This window comes from Manacus candei, unplaced genomic scaffold (genome assembly GCF_025592945.1).
Source record: "Manacus candei isolate 608988 ecotype Guabito, Panama unplaced genomic scaffold, ASM2559294v1 h1tg000119l, whole genome shotgun sequence".
NCBI classification, from domain to species: Eukaryota; Metazoa; Chordata; class Aves; order Passeriformes; family Pipridae; genus Manacus; species Manacus candei.
The window spans coordinates 2,608,698-2,630,043 of NW_026138167.1; the positions used below are offsets into that span (position 1 = coordinate 2,608,698).

A 21,346-nucleotide genomic window follows, 5' to 3' on the forward strand; every position below is an offset into this window, starting at 1 on the left:
TAAGTGGGGAAATGGGAAGAAATTATTTGAACTTATTCATTTGCAGGAATTAACACCTGAGCGTGTTTTAATGTCACAGCTTCAGAGTGAACTAAATTATTTTGGTTACAAGGGAAAAATGTGCTGAAATTAAGACCTGTTTTGATTAGGAGCAGTAATTTGTAGGGCTATATTTACATCATGGACAAGGAAAAATTGTGGTTGGAAAGGGCGTTTTCAAAAATGCAATTGCAGTTGTTCCTGCTGTTAAGCACAATTAAGTCCTTGAATTTTGTTATCAACTTGAGTCCTGTCTCTTCTCAGCAGTTTTGTCCTTGAGGTTGTCACTCTTATTGCAGATATTTATCACATGTTTAGTGGTGAACTCCAGATGGTTTTGTATTAAAAGTGTGTTCTCAGGAAGTGAAGATAAGCACATTTCAAATTGGGACATAGGTTTCTTCTTATGGACACTGAGCCAATTGAAGACTTGATAGTCTATATTCCTTCAGTGGAGTACCTTCATAATGTAGATGCAGAAATGGTTGTACTGAGGACAGAAAACCATTGGGTTTCTGAGCAATAGCTATGGCTGCTGCTTTACACAGAACAACATGTTGAAGTTTTCATATAAAAGAACTTCTTACCTTCAGGAGATCTGATCTTATGAACAACAAAGTATATACTTTTTTAGATTAAGACTGAGTTTTCCCTTTGTTTTACCAGGATGTCCTGATGAGTTTGGCCAAAGCTGTTGCCAATGCTGCTGCCATGTTGGTGCTGAAGGCCAAGAACGTGGCACAGGTGGCTGAGGACACAGTCCTGCAGAACAGGGTCATTGCTGCTGCCACACAGTGTGCACTCTCTACTTCCCAGCTCGTGGCTTGTGCCAAGGTGAGGCTGCTGGTGTTCCCAGGGTGCCAAGGCATCTGGGTGCTGCCATGGCTTCCCAAAAACTGCGTTAGTATCAAGCCAGCCTGTTCTGAATGCTCCGTGCCCTCTCCCCATGCAGGTTGTGAGCCCCACCATCAGCTCTCCGGTGTGCCAGGAGCAGCTGATTGAGGCTGGGAAGCTGGTGGACCGCTCGGTGGAGAACTGTGTGAGGGCCTGCCAGGCTGCCACAGACGACACCGAGCTGCTGAAGCAGGTCAGTGCAGCTGCCAGCATCGTGAGCCAGGCCCTGAACGACCTCCTGCAGCACGTGCGGCAGTTTGCGAGCAGGGGGGAGCCCATCGGGCGCTACGACCAGGCCACAGACACCATCATGTGTGTCACAGAGAGCATCTTCAGCTCCATGGGGGATGCTGGTAAGTGTCCCTAAGGAACAGCAGCTTCCCAGTGCTCAGAGATGTGCACCTTGCAAAGGAAGGAGGTAAAAATCCTTCTCTGACGTGTACTAGTGCTGTCACAGAATCAGCTGGGTTGGAAAAGAGCTCCGAGATCATCCAGTCCAACCCTTGATCCAACCCCGCCGTGGTTCCCAGCCCATGGCACTGATGCCACATCCAGTCTCACCTTAAACACCTCCAGGGATGGAGAATCCACCCCCTCCCTGGGCAGCCCATTCCAATGGCTGAGCACTCTCTCTGTAAAAAATTTCTTCCCAATATCCCACCTAAACCTCCCCTGGCACAGCTTAAGACCGAGCCCTCTTGTCCTACTGCTGGTTGCCTGGGAGGTGCTCATCCAACCCATAATATTAAATCAGCAAAATGCCCATAGCTGTGTGCTGGGTGGAGTGAACATTCTGGGAAAACAATCCCTATCATGCTAAAGGGTTGCTGTAGTATTTTGTCTGTTCTCTGCCACTTCACAGGGTTGTGTAGCAATGTCTCAGCTCCAGATATGAAGACAGGCACCTGGGCAAATACTTCACAGTGGTGCATTTTACTATGCATAGATTTTTTTTGAGGTTTTGAAACTTATTTCTGCTTTTTTTTTTTTCTGTGATGCCTCTAAAATGGGCATAGCTTCTAGAACCAACACAAACTTGAGACCCTTAATGTTTAACCAAGCCAGTGTGAATTTTTAGTAAAGAACCAGTAAATTACTTAGTGAAATTTCAACAGTTCTAAGTGTTGTGAAGTAGCAGCAGTATGGAGGGACAGTATCAGCTGGAAATCAAGACAATTCATAGAAAGTTTAAAATGGGATCAGTTTACTCACCAGTTATGTGAATAGTATAGTTTTGGTATTTTCTTTCATGTTGTATCAATTCAAGGCCAGGAAAGAAAACATTTGAGTCACAACTGTGTTCATGTTACAGTCAATGTGAACAAATGAATCTTTTATTGTAGAGTTGTCTTGGTTGTTACATTTAAGAGGCAAAGCTTTCAGATGTTTGTTTTTTTCAGGAAATGTGATTACAGCCTACAGACACTTCTAGAGGATTATGCAAGGAAGTAATTAGTGAAATCTCAGTGTATTTTGACCCTAGAATCTTTATGAGAAACATGAGCAATTAAGATTTTTAAAAAATGCACAGGAATGGTTGCTAAACAACTCCTCATCTTCAAATTGAAGGCTGTGGAAAAGGTTTTCTAATGCTCTGTAGGTATCCTAAGGAATTTTAATTAATGTAGATGTGCACAGGAAACCATGTCAGGTTTTGTGTTTTGCTGCCATTCGTGATTCAGCTCCTGTACAGAAAGATGCAGTGAAAGAGGTGATCTCAAATAACATTTCTTGTCTGTCAAGTCAGGTCAAAACCAGTCAAATATCTTGTTTTGCAATACCTAATTTTTAGTAGAAGTCATTCAGATTCCAGTCTGTGTTTCCAATTTATCATTGCACTACTGTGGTTGCAATTTTAACAGCAAAGAGACTCCAGCCTGTGACTGCTGAATTATTGTTTGTAATCTGTTTGATTTACTGACTTAATACTGTAGGAAAGAGCATTTAAAGGGATTTTTTTTTCAAGTGGGATATTTGGACTGAGAGCTGAGTTAGCAAATACTGGTGAAAGTTTTAATTGCAAAATTTCATACTGGGAATGATAACAGTTGATAACAGCTAGAAAAATGTAATTTTTTGGGCCTATGCCTGACCAGAGGAGTCTGGTCTTTTAATTCTGATGCCCACAATTCACCTTTACACATGAGAAAACAGCTGTTATTGTCTTTGTTCCCATGATTTCTTAAGAGCATTGGAAAAGAATGAGGCCTTAAACCCAAATACATCTAACTTGACTTGATAACCTATGGAAAGGCAAAGGCTTTATTGATTCCAGTCTGTTTATGAAGGAGTCCAAGTGTATGTTTTAGTGACCAAATGAATTTGTTCTAGAAAGGGTATGAATCCACTTCAGAAGCACTGTTGTTTCATCTCTGTGCTTCACCATGACCAGAACATGACTCCAGTATCATAAATATATCTTATTTTTGGCCAAAACCCTCTCTTAATGCTGCTAAGTCTCTTCTGACAAGCTTCTTAATTCAGTTTATATTAAACAGAAGATAATTCCCCAAAAGAACAGGTGCAAGATGGGTAATTTTTATTGAAGGAGTGAAATCTTGGCTGTGATTTGAAAGCAAAATTTTTAGTCTTCCCTGGGACAGGAGTGTCCTTGAACTGTATATTCAAAATTACATGAAAATATTGATTTGGGGGTTTTATCTTGCTATCTAGAATGCAAATACTACAGTTTGTTTCTTAATCTCCACTGCAGCGGTTTCCACCATTTATACTGTGATCAAAGGTTTCGTTTATAGAACTCCCAAGTTATGAACTACGCGCGTATCGCTCTCAAGTAAAAAAAAAAAATACTTCAGCAAACGTGACTTGGGTTTTGTCTGGTGAAATGGTGCTGAATTCTGAAAGCCAGGCTGCCCTGTGGAGAGCAGGAGGTCCAAGTGCAGTTGTGTCCCCAGGTGAGATGGTGCGGCAGGCCCGGGTGCTGGCACAGGCCACCTCCGACCTCGTCAACGCCATGAGGTCGGACGCTGAGGCAGAAATAGATATGGAGAACTCCAAGAAGCTTCTGGCTGCTGCAAAGCTCCTGGCAGACTCTACAGCCCGCATGGTGGAAGCTGCAAAGGTACCAGGGAGAGGCACTGTCACTTCAGCTTGTGGGGTTGTGCCCAAAGAGGAGCGGGATGTGGGATGTTCTGGTGGGATCTGGCTGTGGGAGAGATGGTTTCTCTTGTCCTCTAAGTGTTCAGCATTTAATGACTTATCCTAGGTACGTTCCAAAAAACCAAGTTATTAGTTACCTGGAGTTTTTTGGTTTTAAAAACCCATTCTTGCACTGCTTTGCTTTCCTGTGTGCAGGGTGGTTGTGACTTGGGCCATCCAGGGCATAACCACTGGGATGCAAAGTCTTGTACCAGTTCCAGATGGAACAGCAGAACCACAGCAGTCTCCTACAGAAACCATTCACAGAGCATCTCTCCTCTGTCTTAGGAACAGTTTCCTCCAGCTGATTTTACTTTTTCTTTCCTTTCTGTGCTGGAAACCTATTTAAATCCACTAGGGAGAAATATATCTCCCTTTGAATTGTTTCCCAGATCCTGCACTGGAATGATTTTTACAGCAGCAGGGCCAGTGCTCTGCTGGGACTCCAGTCCATATGCCTGGCTGCAGAGCATTTCCTTGACTTCCCAGTAACTTCTCAGACTTCAAATGGGGAAAACCTGCTGCGTTAAATTTTTGGACTGCAGGTACTGCAAGGCATATTGAATTGGGAATTTTAAAAACTGTATGTATTTTTCCAAACCCTACTTTTCTCCGAGTCCATTATTACAGATCACAGGGGAAGCAGTTTACAAAGGCTTTTTTCCCAAGCACCCAAAGTGGTGCATGAAGGAAATGTTCAGCTCCCTTTCTCCAAGTATCAAACACACACAGTAACAACCTTCCGCTGGCAATAGATTTTCCATGTTGAAGGCTTGCAATATTTTAGTGTTCCTTTAACTTTGGTTAAGACAATACAAGGAAAATGAAGGCTGATGTAGCAGACACTGTCTGGAACTAAAGCCTTGATATTCATCTGTGTTTTCTCCAATAACTTTTACTGAGACTGTGGTGGTTTTTGCTCTGAAATCTTGTGCAGGGAGCTGCAGCCAACCCTGAAAATGAGGATCAGCAACAGCGCCTGAGAGAAGCAGCAGAGGGACTGCGGGTGGCCACCAATGCTGCTGCACAGAACGCCATCAAGAAGAAGATTGTCAACAGATTAGAGGTTGGAAACTAGATATTGTTAATTTTCAGTTTGCTCCCTTTTGATAACTAATATCTGTAGATAATTTTGAGAAAGTGGAAATGGCTGTTTCAGTAAAAGTGCTAAGCACGGAATGATAGCACTGTAAACTCAGTTCAGAGTACAAGGCTGGGGGTTAGACATGGTAGGGTGTGATACCACAGTGCTCAGAAAATGGAGAACTTTGTTTCACTGGTGTAGTAAAGTGGTGTAAGGATTTGACTCAGAAGGCATTAGGCAGAAAATTAAAACAGCTGAGCTGAAACTGCTCCATTACTGCTTTAATTTATCCGTGTGATCTGTCATTTACACACAACACCTTTGGGTGGCTTTACTAGTACATTGGCCAGAGTGTCATACAAATTTCTGTACAAAGTTATATTCAATCTCAGCATATCCAATTAATCTGGTAAATTACTCAGAATCAAAGAAGCAGGAATGAAAGTAAAAAGATCCTATCTGGTAGCACAGCCGAGGGGGAGAAGGGCCATTTACTGTGCACTGAGGATAAAATATCTTGGAGGCTTGTCTTGTTCTTGAACAGGCAATCTTCCTGTTCTCAGACAAAATGAAGAAAAGATAGATTAAAAAAAGAAGCATTTTTAAATTCCTAGTTTGCAACTGTGACTTTACAATAGTCTGATTAAATTCAATGAGATGAGACAAACAAGCTGATCTAAGGAGGTAACCAAGTTGCTGTGTGTGCCTAGAACTAAAAATCAAGAGTATTTCAGGAAATAAAGGCTGCCATTTTCTAACTGCATGCAAGAAAGTTTTATAGAACTAACATTTTATTTGCTTTGCTGTTATAATATATATGGCCTCACACAGGAGTGAAGTGTGTAGTGAACTTTGTGCTTGGTTGTATTTAGTGGGCCAGTTGGTGTTGGTGTGTTGAAATACTTCAGATAAATTGTTGAATTTTTCATTTTGTAGTAGGGAGATGTTGATAGTAACACTCCTAGATATTTGAAGAAGGTCTTCTCAGTGCTTTTAGACCCAGGAATTACCAGTATTTTGGATCTCTGTGTCATTTTAGTAACTTTGCTTTTGCCACAGAGCAATCTCAGTAAGAATTGGCTCCCTTGAGCCCTTGCTCAGAGGTGTTCATGTAGCAGGTGAAGCACTGCATCTACTTTACCTGTTTCCTCTGGCCTTTGGAAGGAGCCAATTGTTTGGCCCATCTCTGCTGTTTGTATTTGACTTCTTTTGCTCAGACTGCCACCTAAGCTGTGGAAGAGTGAGAGTGTAGAATCCTTCTAATTTTACCTTTTTCTTTGTTGGCAAGTTAGAGATGGATAAGTGTTCAGATCATTTTCACCTTGAGAGAAGAGCAATCCTGAGTTTCCTTAAGGCAAATCAAATCAAGGGATATAGTGTGTTAATCTGTCAAAGTTGTTACTCTCAGAGCTACCTGTAACGTGTATTTCATCCTCTGAATTACTCAGGCTTTTACCACTGATTTAATTGTTTCTTTTTCTCCAAAGATTGCAGCTAAACAAGCTGCAGCTGCTGCTACCCAGACTATTGCAGCCTCTCAGAATGCAGCTGTTTCAAATAAGAACACGGCAGCCCACCAGCAACTTGTGCAGAGCTGCAAGGTAAACACAGCACAACCCACTGACAAATAATAACCCTTGAACTCTGCCTTGTGGGGAGCTGAAAATCACCCTCCCTAATACTGTTGCAACCTCCAAAAGAGGTTTTAAAAACCCCCAGCACTACCCGTGTGCATCTGTATTTGTTGTGTTTTCCATGTGTAGAGAAAGTAACCCCTGAATTTTCCATAGTGAGGGATAGAAGAGCAATAGTGATTTATATTACCATAGAGTGAAGTTCTTATTTAACATATTGGTTATATAATTGGTTATATAACTAACAACTGATCCTGCTATTCTGATATTCCACCTCCAAGAAACTGGCACCTTAAATGTCACCATAAGAAATAAGTTTTAGACTTTACTGTGGGGTTACCATGATTCCTGGCTTGAAGCTAAAGCTGTCAGGACCACAGTTTTCAAGGTAGGCCTGAAGTCAAGCACATGTCTGTAGTTTCAATGCTAGAATTCAGAGTCTGGTGAGAAGCTGTTCTCTTTTGTGTTTAAGCTATATTTGGCAGATCAGCTTCTAGCTTTGGTTAATAAAGAAATTACATTTAAATAAAAAAATTTAAAAAGACAATAGAATGCAGAAGGATTTTCTTCTGCATCAAAGAGCAGTTATGTGGGGAACAAGAACAAGAAGATTAAAGAAGATACTGTTAAAAGCCACATTAACATTCAGCAATTGTCATGGTGGCACTTCTAAGAAATGTTGGAGTTAAATAAGGTAGCTCAAGTACATCTCAAAATTGTGTTGGAGAGAGCTGCTATTTCAGTATGAATCAGAAAAAAAGAAAGCAAGCTGATTCACTCTATTGTTTGCAGTTCATTCTAATTTTGTCCTGATGCTCATTTATTAGCAGAGAAGATTTACTTTTTGTGGTGGTGATAATGTAGTACTGCACTGCTGAAGTAAGTATTATTGTGGAATGGATGGACAAGGACCATGAATGTGGACAATCCAGGAGTAAAATTTTAGCAATACACACTTGCCATACTATAAGTTTGTGTTGTTGAAAGTCATGGGAAAGTAGGCTGAGGTGCTTATGGATAAAAGACAATGTTTTTTTCTGAAAGCATTCTTTTTAAAAAAATCTGTCACCTCCACTACTGGTGTTTGAACATGCAAAGGAAGGAATTAGAAATACTTGGTGTATGTAATTCTGCATAAAAACCTTGGATTGTCTTGTAGGATCCTTAAACTAAAAAGTAGCTTGAATAAAGATTTCTTAAGTAGACCATCTCTAAGAAAATCCTGTTGTATACTAATTTGGTTTGATGAAGTCCTAAATGAATTCTGTGAAGGCACAAGAATATTTTACCTGTGAATGCTACAGTTGTCTTTAAGGGGAGTGGGGACAGTGCTTTTTTTAGTGTCAAAGCATTTTGAGTTCTCATTTATTTACTAAAATCTTTTCCCTTTGTTTATTTTAGAATGTTGCAGACCACATTCCTCAGTTGGTGCAGGGTGTGAGAGGAAGTCAAGCTCAGGCAGAAGACCTCAGTGCCCAGCTTGCTTTGATAAACTCCAGCCAGAATTTCCTCCAGGTGAAGTGAATCAATCACTGCAGTAGATGCAGTGATAAATAAACAGTAAATTGTTAACTTTTAACAAGAAAACTAATGTTTGTGTACAAGGAACATTCGTTCAAGATGGAGAGAATTCAGCATCTTTCTAAGAGGTCTGAATATGTGAGATGCTGCTTAGGTAAGGTAAATTTAGTGTTGCAGCAACAAGCTCCAGAATTCTTCAGAAATAAAAGGGACTATTACCATGTTTTTTTAGATATTAACCTGCATAATGGATCTAGATTCAAGTTTTGGACAAAACACAAAATTTGACTCTGTGCTTTTTTTTCCAAAACATTTAAAAAATAGAATAGAAAGACAGAATATTGAGCATCGATAGCAAAACTGTTGAGTTTATTGTTGACATTACAAGAAACAAACAGAAAAGAACAATTCTCGGTGGGAGATGATCATTACTTGGCACCAGTTAGTCTTGCCTGAAATGTGGTTGCTGTTAGCAGGTTTTTTATGGTCTCATGTAGGCAGAGGTATCCAAACCATGCCCTTGCTCTTTTTTAAATATTTTGCTGTATGATTCTCTCTGGGCCATTCAAATGATCAATCCATCTCCCCTCTGGCTGTATGTGTGTACAGTGGTGATGATAAGAATCAGCAAAGTATTTTAATTGCATTAGCAGTAATCCCTGTGAAAAGTCATTGCTTGAATTACAGTTCTCTGTTGATGGAATTTTGGCAGAGTTTAATGTTTAGAAGCAGAGACATATTTGCCATCTGTGCCACCTGGACCTGCTTGTGCCACATGGATGCTGGATGGCAAAAGAGCACATTTAAGCATTTTTAAGCAGTCTACATGAGCACCCAAAGGCCTCAGGCAGACATTGGTACCAATGGAGCAGTCACTGCAGCAGTAAAGCTGCAGGGGGCTCAGCAATGTGGAATTACCACAGGGTGCTGCAGCTTGAGGGATGTGCATGGTCATTAAAGAAAAATTGAGAAACCTCGTGAGTGTGTGGATGAAGGAAGCAGTTTGTTTACTGAACCTTAAACCTTTTTTAAGGAAAATGAGCTGGTCAAACCAATTGTGTTCACTGTTGCTCTTTGAACAGCCTGGAAGTAAGATGGTGGCCTCTGCTAAAGCTGCAGTCCCCACAGTGACTGATCAGGCAGCAGCAATGCAGCTCAGTCAGTGTGCCAAGAACCTTGCCACCAGCTTAGCTGAGCTACGAACAGCCTCCCAGAAGGTAGGTAAATACTGGGTTTAGTCAGCTAAAGCAGGATGGCTTTGTGTCTCCCCCAAGGGAATAGCTCGTGCTCAGGAACTGTTCTCTTCTCACTTTTGTGCAGTTTGCTCAGACTCCCAGGTGGCTCCTGAGTCATAAAAAAGGGGAGGGAGAAGTGACAAGAAAACTGAAAAGCTTGTGCTAGCATTTCCATACCAGAAAAACAGGAGGAGGGAGGACAGAGCAGCACATCAAGGCTCTGAGCTGCTCTTAGTTTGAGGGAGAGCAGGGACAGGGAGCAGATCTCGTGCAGCAGCCAAACCAGAGAGAACCCAGCTGTGGCACTGCTGTGGCACTGCTGTCATTGTGAACTGCAGCCATCAGCTCTAAAACTCAGGGGAGCAGATGCTCTCTGTGTTTCACACACAGATTGCTAAACTATGTAGGGGCTTAAAAAGTAAAATCGGTGGGAAGTCTGTTCCTTGTGTGTGTGTGTGTGTGTCTGTGTGTGTCTGTGTCTGTGTGTCTGTGTCTGTGTGTGTGTGTCTGTGTCTGTGTGTGTGTGTGTGCACCCTGAGGCGCAAAAGTAGGATTGTAGCACGTAGGTGACTACACCTGAGCTCATGTTAAAATGTCCAGCTCATACAGATGGCTGTGGGCTGCCACATCAGGGGGTTCAGGGTGACTTGAGGCATGATCTGTAGTTAGAATCTTGGTCAGAGGTGAAGGCCAGACTGCAGCAGTTGTTTTCTCAGTGTAAAGGTAGATGTACACAACCCGAGGGCATCTCATTCCCCTGGTGCCTCTTTCCAGCATGTTCTTCTCTTCACAGACTAAGGACACTGTGCAGGAGTTTGCAATCCATGGTGTGTAACACTTAGAGCGCCCACAGAGGCCTACAAAGGAATGAGAGAAATAATGTGGGAGGGGGAGGTTATATCTGAGGCATTTACTATTTCTGATCATTGCTTCCAGCTGCTAACAGTGCCCTTGATGTGATCTGTGAACAGGCTCATGAAGCTTGTGGCCCAATGGAGATCGATTCTGCCTTGAACACAGTCCAGACCCTCAAAAATGAGCTGCAGGATGCGAAGATGGCAGCTGTGGAAGGACAGTTAAAACCCCTCCCAGGAGAAACTGTAATTGAGGAAGGATGTTCTTCATTTAAAAACAAACAAACAAAGTTAGCTGTTACAAAATTTAAATATTAGAGTCAAAACAAGTCGTGAGGCTTTGGATAATGATGATGCTGATAGGATTTTGCACCAATTCTCTTTAAAAAGAGGACATTTTACTGCTACTACTACACCAGATGCATGTTCTGTAGTAGAATTACTCGTAGGACTGTAGGGCCTCCTTCTCTGTTGTACAAATCACAGTTTAGTAGCAGTAATGTTTCATCTTGTCAAAAAGAATTCTTTTCAATAGTGACAATGATGGAACTCAGTAGTTCTAGGACAGCTAGTCCTGGTAGGCTTAGAAATAGTTTATTTGGGGAAAAAAAAAACAACCTGCTCCTCAGATGAAGGTATTTACTTCCATTGCTAATTAAAAAATAGTTTTGTTGTTCATATTACCTAATATATTAATTTATTATATCCTGGACAGGGAAAACATGCTAATTGGGTTTCAAAGAAACTATGTATGTGTTCAGTAGCTGAGGTAGAAGTTGAGGGTTTTGGGGAATGAGGAATTTTTTAGTACTATTTAAAAAACAAGTGTGTTGAGCTTAAAACTCAAAGAATTTTGTCCTTTGCAATTTTTCACAGCTTGAGAAATGCACTCAGGACTTGGGAAGCACATCCAAGGCAGTTGGATCCTCAATGGCCCAGTTGTTAACCTGTGCTGCTCAGGGCAATGAGCACTACACAGGTAGTGTTTTATTCATAATATCTCTGTGATGCCTCTGCTTTCCATTAAATATTTGATAAAAGGTTTTCTTATCAGGGGCTGCTTAAATCTAGGAATTACTCTTTTTTTTTTTTAATGCTGGTGGCATTAAATTGTGGCAAGTTACTAAGAATTGCTGGTGTGATTCATGTGCTTTGTAAAAGAACAGTGATGCAATCTGCTCTGTGTCTCTAATCATCACAGATTGGGACATCTGTTGTTTTGGTAAATATGTGCCACTGAAACTCTGTGAAGGGCAGAACTCATGTGTTGCAGTGTAAAGGTCAGTGCCACTGGAGATGTTGCTCTGTCCTTTCAGGAGGTTTAAAGGGTCCTTTGGGTATGTTTTGAAGCAACAGGATGCAAACACAGTTGGGATAGCTTGGTGATGTTCAGAACTGCCCCTCTTACTGGGTGTTCCCAGTTTCCATGTATAATGTAGCTGGTCTCTGATTCATGGATCACTTTTGCATAGTTTGAGGTAAAGCCAACAGGGAATGTGGGCACATGGATTCTGCAGTTTGGTTTTCACCTGTCCTTTTTAGAAACCAAAAGCACTTAAAAACTAAAACACTCCTGCAGGAGGGACAAAAGTTTGTTCTTAGATGTTAAAATGTTCTGTGTCCTTATATCTGTAAGAAATGAAAGCTGTTGATACAAATGCTACTGTAAGGTTTTATTTTTTTTTTTGCTAATATTACTGATTAAATGCATTGTGGCAATTACCACTTCACTGGATATAATTACATCAGGGCTCCATAACTTCTAGTTACTTCCATCTGAAGCAGATGTAACTGCATTAAGATGGCTCATGATTCTGTCACACAGTTCTGTAGAAGTTAGCACAGGGTATCTGGCAGAGGAGTTCAGATGTATCAGTACAGCTGATAATGAATAGTTGAATCTAGTAGATCTCTTACCATCAAGTTGTAGGAAACACTACAAAGAGATGAGTTCCTTTTCAAAAATTTCAAAACTAGAAGAATGAGACCATTATTAGTGCTGGAGTTGATGGATATCCTTCAATGTTGGCCTAACACACCACAGAAACTAATTTCGTGACATCCTTTCTGTGACTTCATGCAGTGATCTTTACATGCTTGTATTCACAGTGATGTAAAGTTATATCAAGTTGTACCATTGCAAATAATCTCTTTTTTAATTGGTTGAACTTAAACTATTGTCGTGTTTATTCTCTAAAAAATCCAAAGCTGGATTTTCAAGAGGGGCAGAGATGCTGTGGCTCTGAACTTGTGTGCACCATTCTTGCAGACAATCACTCTCCCCCACAGCTTGGAGTGGGAGTTTTTCCTCACCTACATGTTATAGATGTTCTTCTTTTTCAGTGCTTCGCTAAGGTTTAATCACTGGTATGGAGCTGTGCCCACAACATGGTCTTTGGTCTTTGATATTTATTTTATGGCTTTGCTGCAGGCATTTCTCTAAGCAGATGCTGCTGTGTATTTCAAATGTGTTCATGTCTGAAGATTTTCTTTCAAATTGCATTTGCAATGTTATTTTGCAATGGGATCACTGCCTGCAGATTCATGCCATAAAATGCAAGGATTGTCTTTAAGGGTACTAATGGAATCCTTGGTGAAATCTCAACACAGGAGTTGCTGCCAGAGAAACTGCTCAGGCTTTGAAGACTTTGGCTCAGGCAGCACGAGGGGTTGCAGCTTCGACTACTGACCCTGTGGCAGCACATGCAATGCTGGATTCAGCAAGGGATGTCATGGAAGGCTCTGCTATGCTGATCCAGGAGGCCAAGCAGGCCCTGGCTGCCCCGGGGGATGCAGACAGTCAGCAGAGATTAGCCCAGGTGAGTTCCAACTGGAGCAGCTCCGTGAATTGTCACCCAGCGAATTTGCTGTGAATGCAGCATTAAATAAGGGAGAGAACAACAGGAAATCAGGCTGCAAGGAATGTCAGCTTTCTGTTCCTTTCAGCTCTCAGACAGTGTGTGTGTTAAACAATGGAGATGGTCTGAAGTGTGGTATTTTAGTCATCTTTTAGAAAAATAAGCAAAGATGCAGCTAAATGCTTTTACTCACAACATATGTGAGCAGACTGCTTGACTGCAAAAATTAACAGCCATTAAACTGATCATTATCAAGTAAAGGATCTATATGCATGTTACATTCAAAAAGTGAGTGCGTGTTTCCTACAGATGTGGCACCACTCCTTTTGAAGGCATTAGGGAGTGCCAGGTTCTTTTTTTATTGATCTGAAAAGTTCTATAGTTGGCCTGCATTGTAAATAATTTCTCATGAAGAGACTTCTGTTTTAATTGGGACTTTGTAAAAAGAAGCATGCTGAGAATTTCTGTAATTAGCAGTTCCCTATAGGGAACTTCAGGGGCATTCCCTTACCTGCCTTTATCCCAGATGCCAGGAGCAGTTGAGGAGCTGCCCTGCCAACATTATCTTATCAAATGGGTGAGCATAAATAACAATTACTGCAGTACTACAGGTCAGCAAACCAAGGAAGTCACAAGCCCCAAAAATGGTCTTGTGAGAGTCCAAACACATAGGAATTGCTGGCTGTGGAATAGAGGCTGTGCCTCCTATCAGTGACCTCTTAATTGGGAATGTGTTTACTTGTGTTGTAGGTGGCAAAAGCAGTGTCTCACTCCTTGAATAACTGTGTGAACTGCCTGCCTGGACAAAAGGATGTGGATGTGGCCTTAAAGAGTATTGGGGAGTCCAGCAAGAAGCTCCTCGTAGATTCGGTGAGATGCTTTTAACATGGAAATGAATTTCAGAGAACTGAAGAGCAGATCTGGGTTCCTCATGTGTCAAATCACTATTTAGTAAATGTGCCTTAAGTGTGCTTCATGTAAGCTCTGTTTAAGTTTATGCACCTTTAAGCAGCTACTCCTTTGACTGAAATGCTGTTCTGGTTTTATGGGAAAGGTGAAATGTGTCTGTGACTTGTGAAGGCAATACTGAAATTGTTGCCAGAGATCAGTACTAGGATTTTTTTTGAAAATGCCAACTGTGACTTAACATTTTGAAGAATATGAAAAGTAGAAAATTATAGTTCCTCTCCTGCCTAGAAGTGATCAGTTCAGTTGAAGGAGCATTGTGATCTATCAAGAAGTGTTTGGTCATTTTGTGCAAGACTAGAATTGTTATATTGTTATATTTGTGTTTAACTGCATCTGTGTCAAAAAAAACCATTTTGCACTGGTAATTTGCCAGAAGGTTATATGATTTGAACAACCTTTTTTTTTTTACTCCTAACAGTGACCTTGCAATCCTGTGAATGAAGGAGAAATTGTATTTTGATATATTTGTACAATGCCTTTTGGTAAAACCAGGGGTTTTTTGCCAAACCTGGTTTATTAAAGAGAGTTCAGAGTCATTCTGAAGAGCTGCCAATACTTGTGTGGTATTGTGAAAATCCTGTTGATGGAAGTGAATGATGACTTGGAGACCAAAATTCTCCAGTTTTAGCCACTGAGTTCATCACTTTGAATTTCGTAGTTGAACTATAACATAGCCATTGTTGTCTCTGTCCCTTGAAAGTCTTACAGACTTGTCTGTCCCTTGAGAGAAGCACCAGGACTAAAGTTGTTAGACAGCAGCAGCAGTTCAGTGTCAGGGTTCAGTTCCAGCTTGTATATAAAGCTCCCTTCTCCGTTGCATTTTGTGTTCTTAATCTGTGTTGAACTTCACAGCCATGAAGACCTGACAGACACTAAACCACACAACTCGGTCTCTTACAGCTCCCTCCAAGTTCCAAGTCGTTTCAGGAAGCTCAGAGTGAGCTGAACCAGGCAGCAGCAGACCTCAATCAGTCAGCAGGAGAAGTTGTCCATGCCACACGGGGCCAAAGTGGGGAACTGGCTGCAGCCTCTGGAAAATTCAGTGATGATTTTGATGAGTTTCTTGATGCTGGTATTGAAATGGCTGGCCAAGCACAAGTAAGTTCTTGACCATGCTACTTGTGCTACTGGAGACCAAGGGTTATCTTGGGCACAGCAACTTGCAGTGCAGTGTATTTATTGGTCATGTAGCAGCATAGCCTGCTGGTGTGAGCCTGTCCTGATATGACAGGAGATGTTTGTTAGGAAGCAGTCATCCCTGACTGGTCATCTGGAGGGAAGTGAACTCAGCATTTGCGTTTTCACCAGGATATTGGTGTTTGTTCCTGTGTCCAGTCAGAAGTATGACTTTGTACTCCTGTCTAGTTTGGGCAGGTAACTAATTTGAGCTGTACTATCTGAAGGTACAAAGGTGTGCTGAACCTCTCCAAGCTTATGGAAGGGGTTGCTTCTCTTCTGGAACATAATTTATGTGAACACTGTTCAAAATTTGTTCAAAATCTTTGCTACTTTTGAAATGCTTTAAGTAGAGGGAGGAAAAGACACATTGATATCCCTCTGTGGTGCTGTGGGCCTGCTACAGAGTGGAGCAAACATTTGAAGAGGGCCATGGCTCTGACAGCAAGCACTTGGTCTTGTGTTCAGTGATTTAAAATCTGGCAGATTCTATTCTGATGAACTCAGTGACAGTCAGGAATGTTGTCCCATGTTGCCCAGATTATTCCTGGTAGTCTGGGTGCTTCATTTTATCTTACTGGGTATAGTTGGTCTGAATTACACTAACTGGTCATTTGACAATGGTTTAGCACAACAAATGTCAGCAAATATAAAAGGATCCTGTATCAGGAGAGATAGGAGGACTTGCAGAAAAAAGGATGTGCAGACAGTTTTGCCCGAGTTAGCAGAAGGACCTTGCAAACGTAGGAAATGATTGCCAAAGGAAAACTGGCCAGAAGGTCTGGGGTGTGTCAGTCCTTTGAGGTCATTTGTGAAGTGTCTCGAGAGCAGATGCTTTGTGGATAGAGCTCAGTAGAGAGGTCAGACACTGACTGCTGGTTATTCTCCATCAGAACTTAATCATTTGGGTTCCAGATCTGTGAAGTGAGTTAGGATCCAAATCCAGCTGCTGCTCTGAGACTGAGCAGGAGTCGGGTACCTGCCTGCCCCTTTAGCTGTGGACCTCATTGAGTGTTGGAATGTTTTGTCTGAGGCAATTCAGTGATGGCAAAGGTAGAAATGATGCTCTAAATGGCTGCTTGAAACGAGAATTCCAACTGCTGGTGACCCTGTGGCCCTTGGGAATGTGCTTATCCTGCTGCCATAGAGGATGATAACCATCTTAATTATTGATGGGTGATCTCTCAAAAGAGAATGCCTTGTGCCTGTGTCTAGTTATTTGGCCTGAAGAGATGCCATAGCAGTATTTTGGATGCCTAGCAAAATGTAGGGTTAGGGAGGAAGCAGAATGTAGTAAATATAAAGTAAAAGGTATTCACATCAGCTGAGTAATATGCAACATCTTTACATAAAACCCTGAAGAGACTGTTAGAAAGAATGGATTCACTTCTAGTGATTATTGACAGAAGAATCTAATCAAAGTTGTTTGCTGTGAAAGTGCAGCCCTTCTCTGCATATTTATATGCAGGTTTCCCTTTTCAAACAACAGCTTAAAATAAGTAATAGAACGTCCTAGTCAGCATGTTGACCAAAGTGGGCTTGTAGAAACTTGTTTTCTTGGGATAGAGGACTTCCTGGAGAGATATTTTTGTGAGAGTAATCCCAGTTAGTTGCTGGAGAGCCTGTGAGGGACACAGAGGATGCTGGAACACAGAGTGTACTCTGCCTGAATAATGTGCAGCAGTTGTGCCAGGCAGAGACACACGAGAGTCCCGACAACAAAAGCATTGTCCAACAAGTAGTAAAGTTTCTCCATTGCTCATTTTGAATACAGCCATTGTTAGAAACCAGGCTATTTGTTATATGGGTTTGTTTCTCTGTGATGTGAGTGAAGCTGGAGGCACCTGTTGGGGTGAACAGAGGCTTTGGTCCATCTCCTTCTCTGGACTCATGTGTGCCAGTGGTTTCAGGTGGATGAACAAACTGGGTTTCCAAATATGGTTTTAGCACATTGTTGCAATTTCTGCACTTAATGTTATGCTGCTGTGGCTTTCCAGACTAAAGAGGACCAGATTCAAGTCATAGGTAACCTCAAGAGCATCTCTATGGCTTCCAGCAAGCTGTTACTGGCTGCCAAGTCTCTCTCTGTTGATCCTGGAGCTCCTAATGCCAAGAACCTCTTGGCAGCAGCAGCAAGGTAAGGATGTGTTGCTTTCTTTAGGTTTTCCTGAGATATTTGCTTTTCTCTGTGATATTTATATTGTGCTTAAATATTCTTCTGCTCTTGACAGTTAACTGAGTGGCTGGACCTGCAGTCCTATTTAAATGAAAGTTGCTTATGTTGGAGTAGTTCCTTCAGTGGCATAACTTGTTACCCTCAGTGGAAATAAGAACCAGCAGTTGAAGATTTGGCCTGGTTTTTGAAAGCAACTAGTGTATTTTCCCTACTGTTTTTTCCCCATCTGTGTTCTGATAAGGCAGTAGCTAACAGAAAGCCTCTCAATCCCTGAAACAAAAGAAATTGAATAATATTCTTTTATAGAACATGCTTAAAAATCATGTTGAAGCTACCTATCACTAACAGTGTGCACGTGTGCATGAACAGGAATGCTTGAAAGGGTTAGATGCTACATTTATTTGATTTATTTGGTGCAGGATACCCTTACTTAAAGGATTATAAATCCACTCTTTTGGTAAAGGATCTCCTAAAGAATTTATGCTACTTTAGTTTGCCATATTTGTTTGTCAGTTTTTTGGTTGGTTGGTTGGTTGTTGGGTTTTTTTAAGTAAAAATTCTGACATCCACCTTGTCTCCCTGGAAATAAATAGCATCTAGGAAAATTGTAGATAATCAAAGACAGGCTGCTTCAAAGGGAAGGAGCTGCATGAGCTCTTGTTACTGCCACAGATTTCTGCCTTAGGCTGGAACATTCCTGCTTGGAGTGTAGAGGAAGTTAAGGGAAACCCAGGTGGTTGTTGGTTCCTACCAGGCTGGAATTCCCTCTGGAAGCAAGTGATAGAACAAGGCAGATGAGCCATGCAGAGCCTGTAGATGCTCTGTGTGTCCACATGTACCTGTGTGCATAAGGCTTTTCATACATCAGGTAACCCTGTGGAGTAAATATTGCACCAATTCTCAGTTTAGGATGCTAAGGAGACACTGTATTTCCCCTCTCAGATCCTCTGGGGCAGCTTGTGACAAGCTTGCCAGGGCTCTTTTTTCTTTCCCTGCTATGATATGGTCAGGGTCAAATATTTTTGCTTTCTCTTTCCTCATGAAAAATGAAAAAAGAGGCTCAGCTTCCTTATTATAAGACGGCCTCTCATTTTTCTCTTATCATCTGTGGTACTGTGATTAATCTTCTTGGGGTTTTGGGGGGTTTGGTTTTTTTTCTCTCCCCCCTTTGCTCCAGCTGTAATAGACACACAAACTTTTTCTGTAGCTTTGTCTTCCTAGTGAAGGAGTTTTTCTTGGCTTCCTCTGACAGTCTCACTGTCCTGGAATTTAACATAAATATAATATATGTAATAAGCACATCCTGTTTCCTTCTGTAGCCACCCATCTAGGTAATCATGCTATCAATATGTTATCAAGTGCCTGTTTCTGAAAGGGAAAATAATGCAAATGCCATTCAGTTTTCAAGGCCAGAGGAAAACATATTCTCCATGCACTCCAATTTCACTCATTTTCCCTTCTTCTAGAAGCTGCTTTCCTGGGTTGTTGGTTGTGAGTCCAAAATGAATGCAGTCATAATGAGTTTTGCTTATTATCAGAGCATTCATCAAGAAGACCAATAGTGACTGTTTTGTGTGTCAGCCTGTGTTCAAGAGGTGTGAACTCCCATGGAAACATAATTCTTCTGCACACCTTGTTCTCTGTGAATATAAACCTAAGGGAGAATGTCAATTATTAGTTAAAGAGAAAAAAAAAACAATTTGGTAACAGAGCATAGAAATATATAACAGGATTATGTGTGTGTAATACAGTGTGCCAGACAAGACACAAGACACTTGAGACAAAACCCAGACTATCTACAAAATGAAACAATACAAAAAGCATCTGTAGCTTCCCATTTCTGTAGAAAAATGCTGTCAAATTTGGTGCAGTTTCTGAAATATAACTGAAATGAAACATAGCTCATTCCTGAAGCTCTGTGTAGCTGCACAACAGGCTAAAAACATCCAGCAAATCCATGTGGAGACCTGAGAAAAACCACAACACTGTATTGCAGCCTTTGGGATCTTCAGGAAGGAGAAGTTATGCACTAGGAAAATCCTACTTTTGATGAAGTAGTTCTTTTAAGCTGTTAGTTACCAGCTAATTTAATGGTCTGGTAAAAAGGTGTGGTGAGAGAAAAATAACGTTTTTGTTCCTGTGAAGCTTGTTAAAGAAGAGGTCTCTAGCTGAGCTCTATAACATACAGTTAAGCCCCAAACACTGAAAAGATGTAGTAAAAGACCCCAGTTTTATGTCTTTATGCAGTATGCAGTTAATGATACAAAAGTTTTACTAAGAGGAATAGTTTAACTCTAAAATACGCCTTTTTTCCCTTCTCATCTCCCCAGAGCTGTGACTGAGAGTATAAACCAGCTCATCACACTGTGCACCCAGCAGGCTCCCGGGCAGAAGGAATGTGACAATGCACTCAGAGAACTGGAGGTATTACTATATTTCAGAAGTTCTTGTGAATAAAAGTGGGCCCCAAGGGTTTGTTTCCCTTGTGTTCTTTGTCTGACCCACTCCTGTCACTGTCTTTTCCCTTGCTGTCTGTGGCAGGGGTTTAATTGCATACGAGGTAAGAGCAGAACCTGTGTGAGCATCTTGTAGTTTTGGCCAGAATGGAATTTGCTGCTCTGTCCCCATCTCCTCTTTTCTGCCCTCCAAAGGCACAATTTAGTCCTTATTATTCACACCTGCTGTGACTTAAGGAAGGATCATGACGAGATGGACATTTCCAGCACCAGCAGAGCGCTGGAAGGAGCTGCAGTGTCTCGGTTTTTCCACTTACAGGATGTTGGTACTGACATCCCACTTGAGGCTGATGTTTTCTTACCCTCTTTTACCTTGACATTTCTTAGTGTAGATTTTTGATGCCTCGTTTCTGCCTTGTCACAGCCAAACTGATGCCACGTGTGTGTCAATACAGGCTCTCACAAGGGATGTTCTTGTTCATGAGTGAAAGGTTTCACTGGCTAAATAGTGGGTCAGCTGAAAGACCTAATTCCAAGGTTTTGCACTGATCCCAGACACAGCTGTTTACAGTAGTAGAAAATAAGATCTTTTTATTTAAATGAAATGTTTGATGTGTGCTGTCAAGGTCAGAACATCAAAGAATGACTGGCCAGTGTAGAGAGCATAAAACACCATTAAGCTTTTTACTTCTGGCCCTTAGTGTCAAAAGGATGCAAAGGTCATTGCAATGCATTCCAGGATATTGTGAATTTTCTTAATATCGGAGTCCATGGTTATCATCCCAAAATGTTGGTAGAGTTCCCCTAGGAGCTGCTTTGTACTTCTGAATTCTCAGCTTCTTATGCTTGGAAGTGTTCTCTCCTTGGTCAGAAGGAGAGTCAAAAATATAGAAATAGGAAACAGGAAATTGGGCCATAATGTAAAGGAGCAAGCAGAGGGAATGAAGTTTCTCAGGACTTCCTGAAAGACTAATGGGGAGAGATCTGCAAAACAGCAGGGATGTGACAGGTGAGGATTTCCAGCTAATGAGCCACAGAAAACTGAGAGCTTGGAGGAGAAATGCAGGGCAGAACAGGCTCAAAAAGCCCTTGCAGAGGGTTCTGTGCCAATAGGACACAATTGCATGTGCTGGCATGGATTGGGAGCAGAGCCTGTAAAGGGCAGAAGGAAGATCTGTAGCATCTTGAACTTCAGGAAACAGTAGCCAGAGAGGGACAGTTAGTGAAAAATCCTGTTTGTATGGAATTAGATTAATTTCTGGAAAAGGAGAAACCCAGGCAAAATCACACA

The 21,346-nt window shown here is 41.5% G+C and overlaps 1 protein-coding gene across 6 annotated transcripts in view; it reads left to right on the top strand.

Moving 5' to 3' along the window:
* TLN2 (talin 2) overlaps nucleotides 1–21,346 on the top strand; it is a 157,167-nt gene that overhangs the window by 84,288 nt on the left and 51,533 nt on the right. For all 6 annotated transcript variants that reach the window (XM_051770456.1, XM_051770459.1, XM_051770458.1 and 3 more), the window contains 14 exons: nucleotides 706–873; nucleotides 992–1,286; nucleotides 3,849–4,015; nucleotides 5,030–5,158; nucleotides 6,664–6,777; nucleotides 8,212–8,325; nucleotides 9,414–9,548; nucleotides 10,538–10,666; nucleotides 11,297–11,399; nucleotides 13,031–13,239; nucleotides 14,029–14,148; nucleotides 15,148–15,345; nucleotides 17,421–17,560; nucleotides 19,930–20,023. In XM_051770456.1, coding sequence (XP_051626416.1) covers nucleotides 706–873; nucleotides 992–1,286; nucleotides 3,849–4,015; nucleotides 5,030–5,158; nucleotides 6,664–6,777; nucleotides 8,212–8,325; nucleotides 9,414–9,548; nucleotides 10,538–10,666; nucleotides 11,297–11,399; nucleotides 13,031–13,239; nucleotides 14,029–14,148; nucleotides 15,148–15,345; nucleotides 17,421–17,560; nucleotides 19,930–20,023 — 2,115 coding nt within the window. The remainder of the gene's footprint in view (nucleotides 1–705; nucleotides 874–991; nucleotides 1,287–3,848; nucleotides 4,016–5,029; nucleotides 5,159–6,663; nucleotides 6,778–8,211; nucleotides 8,326–9,413; nucleotides 9,549–10,537; nucleotides 10,667–11,296; nucleotides 11,400–13,030; nucleotides 13,240–14,028; nucleotides 14,149–15,147; nucleotides 15,346–17,420; nucleotides 17,561–19,929; nucleotides 20,024–21,346) is intronic.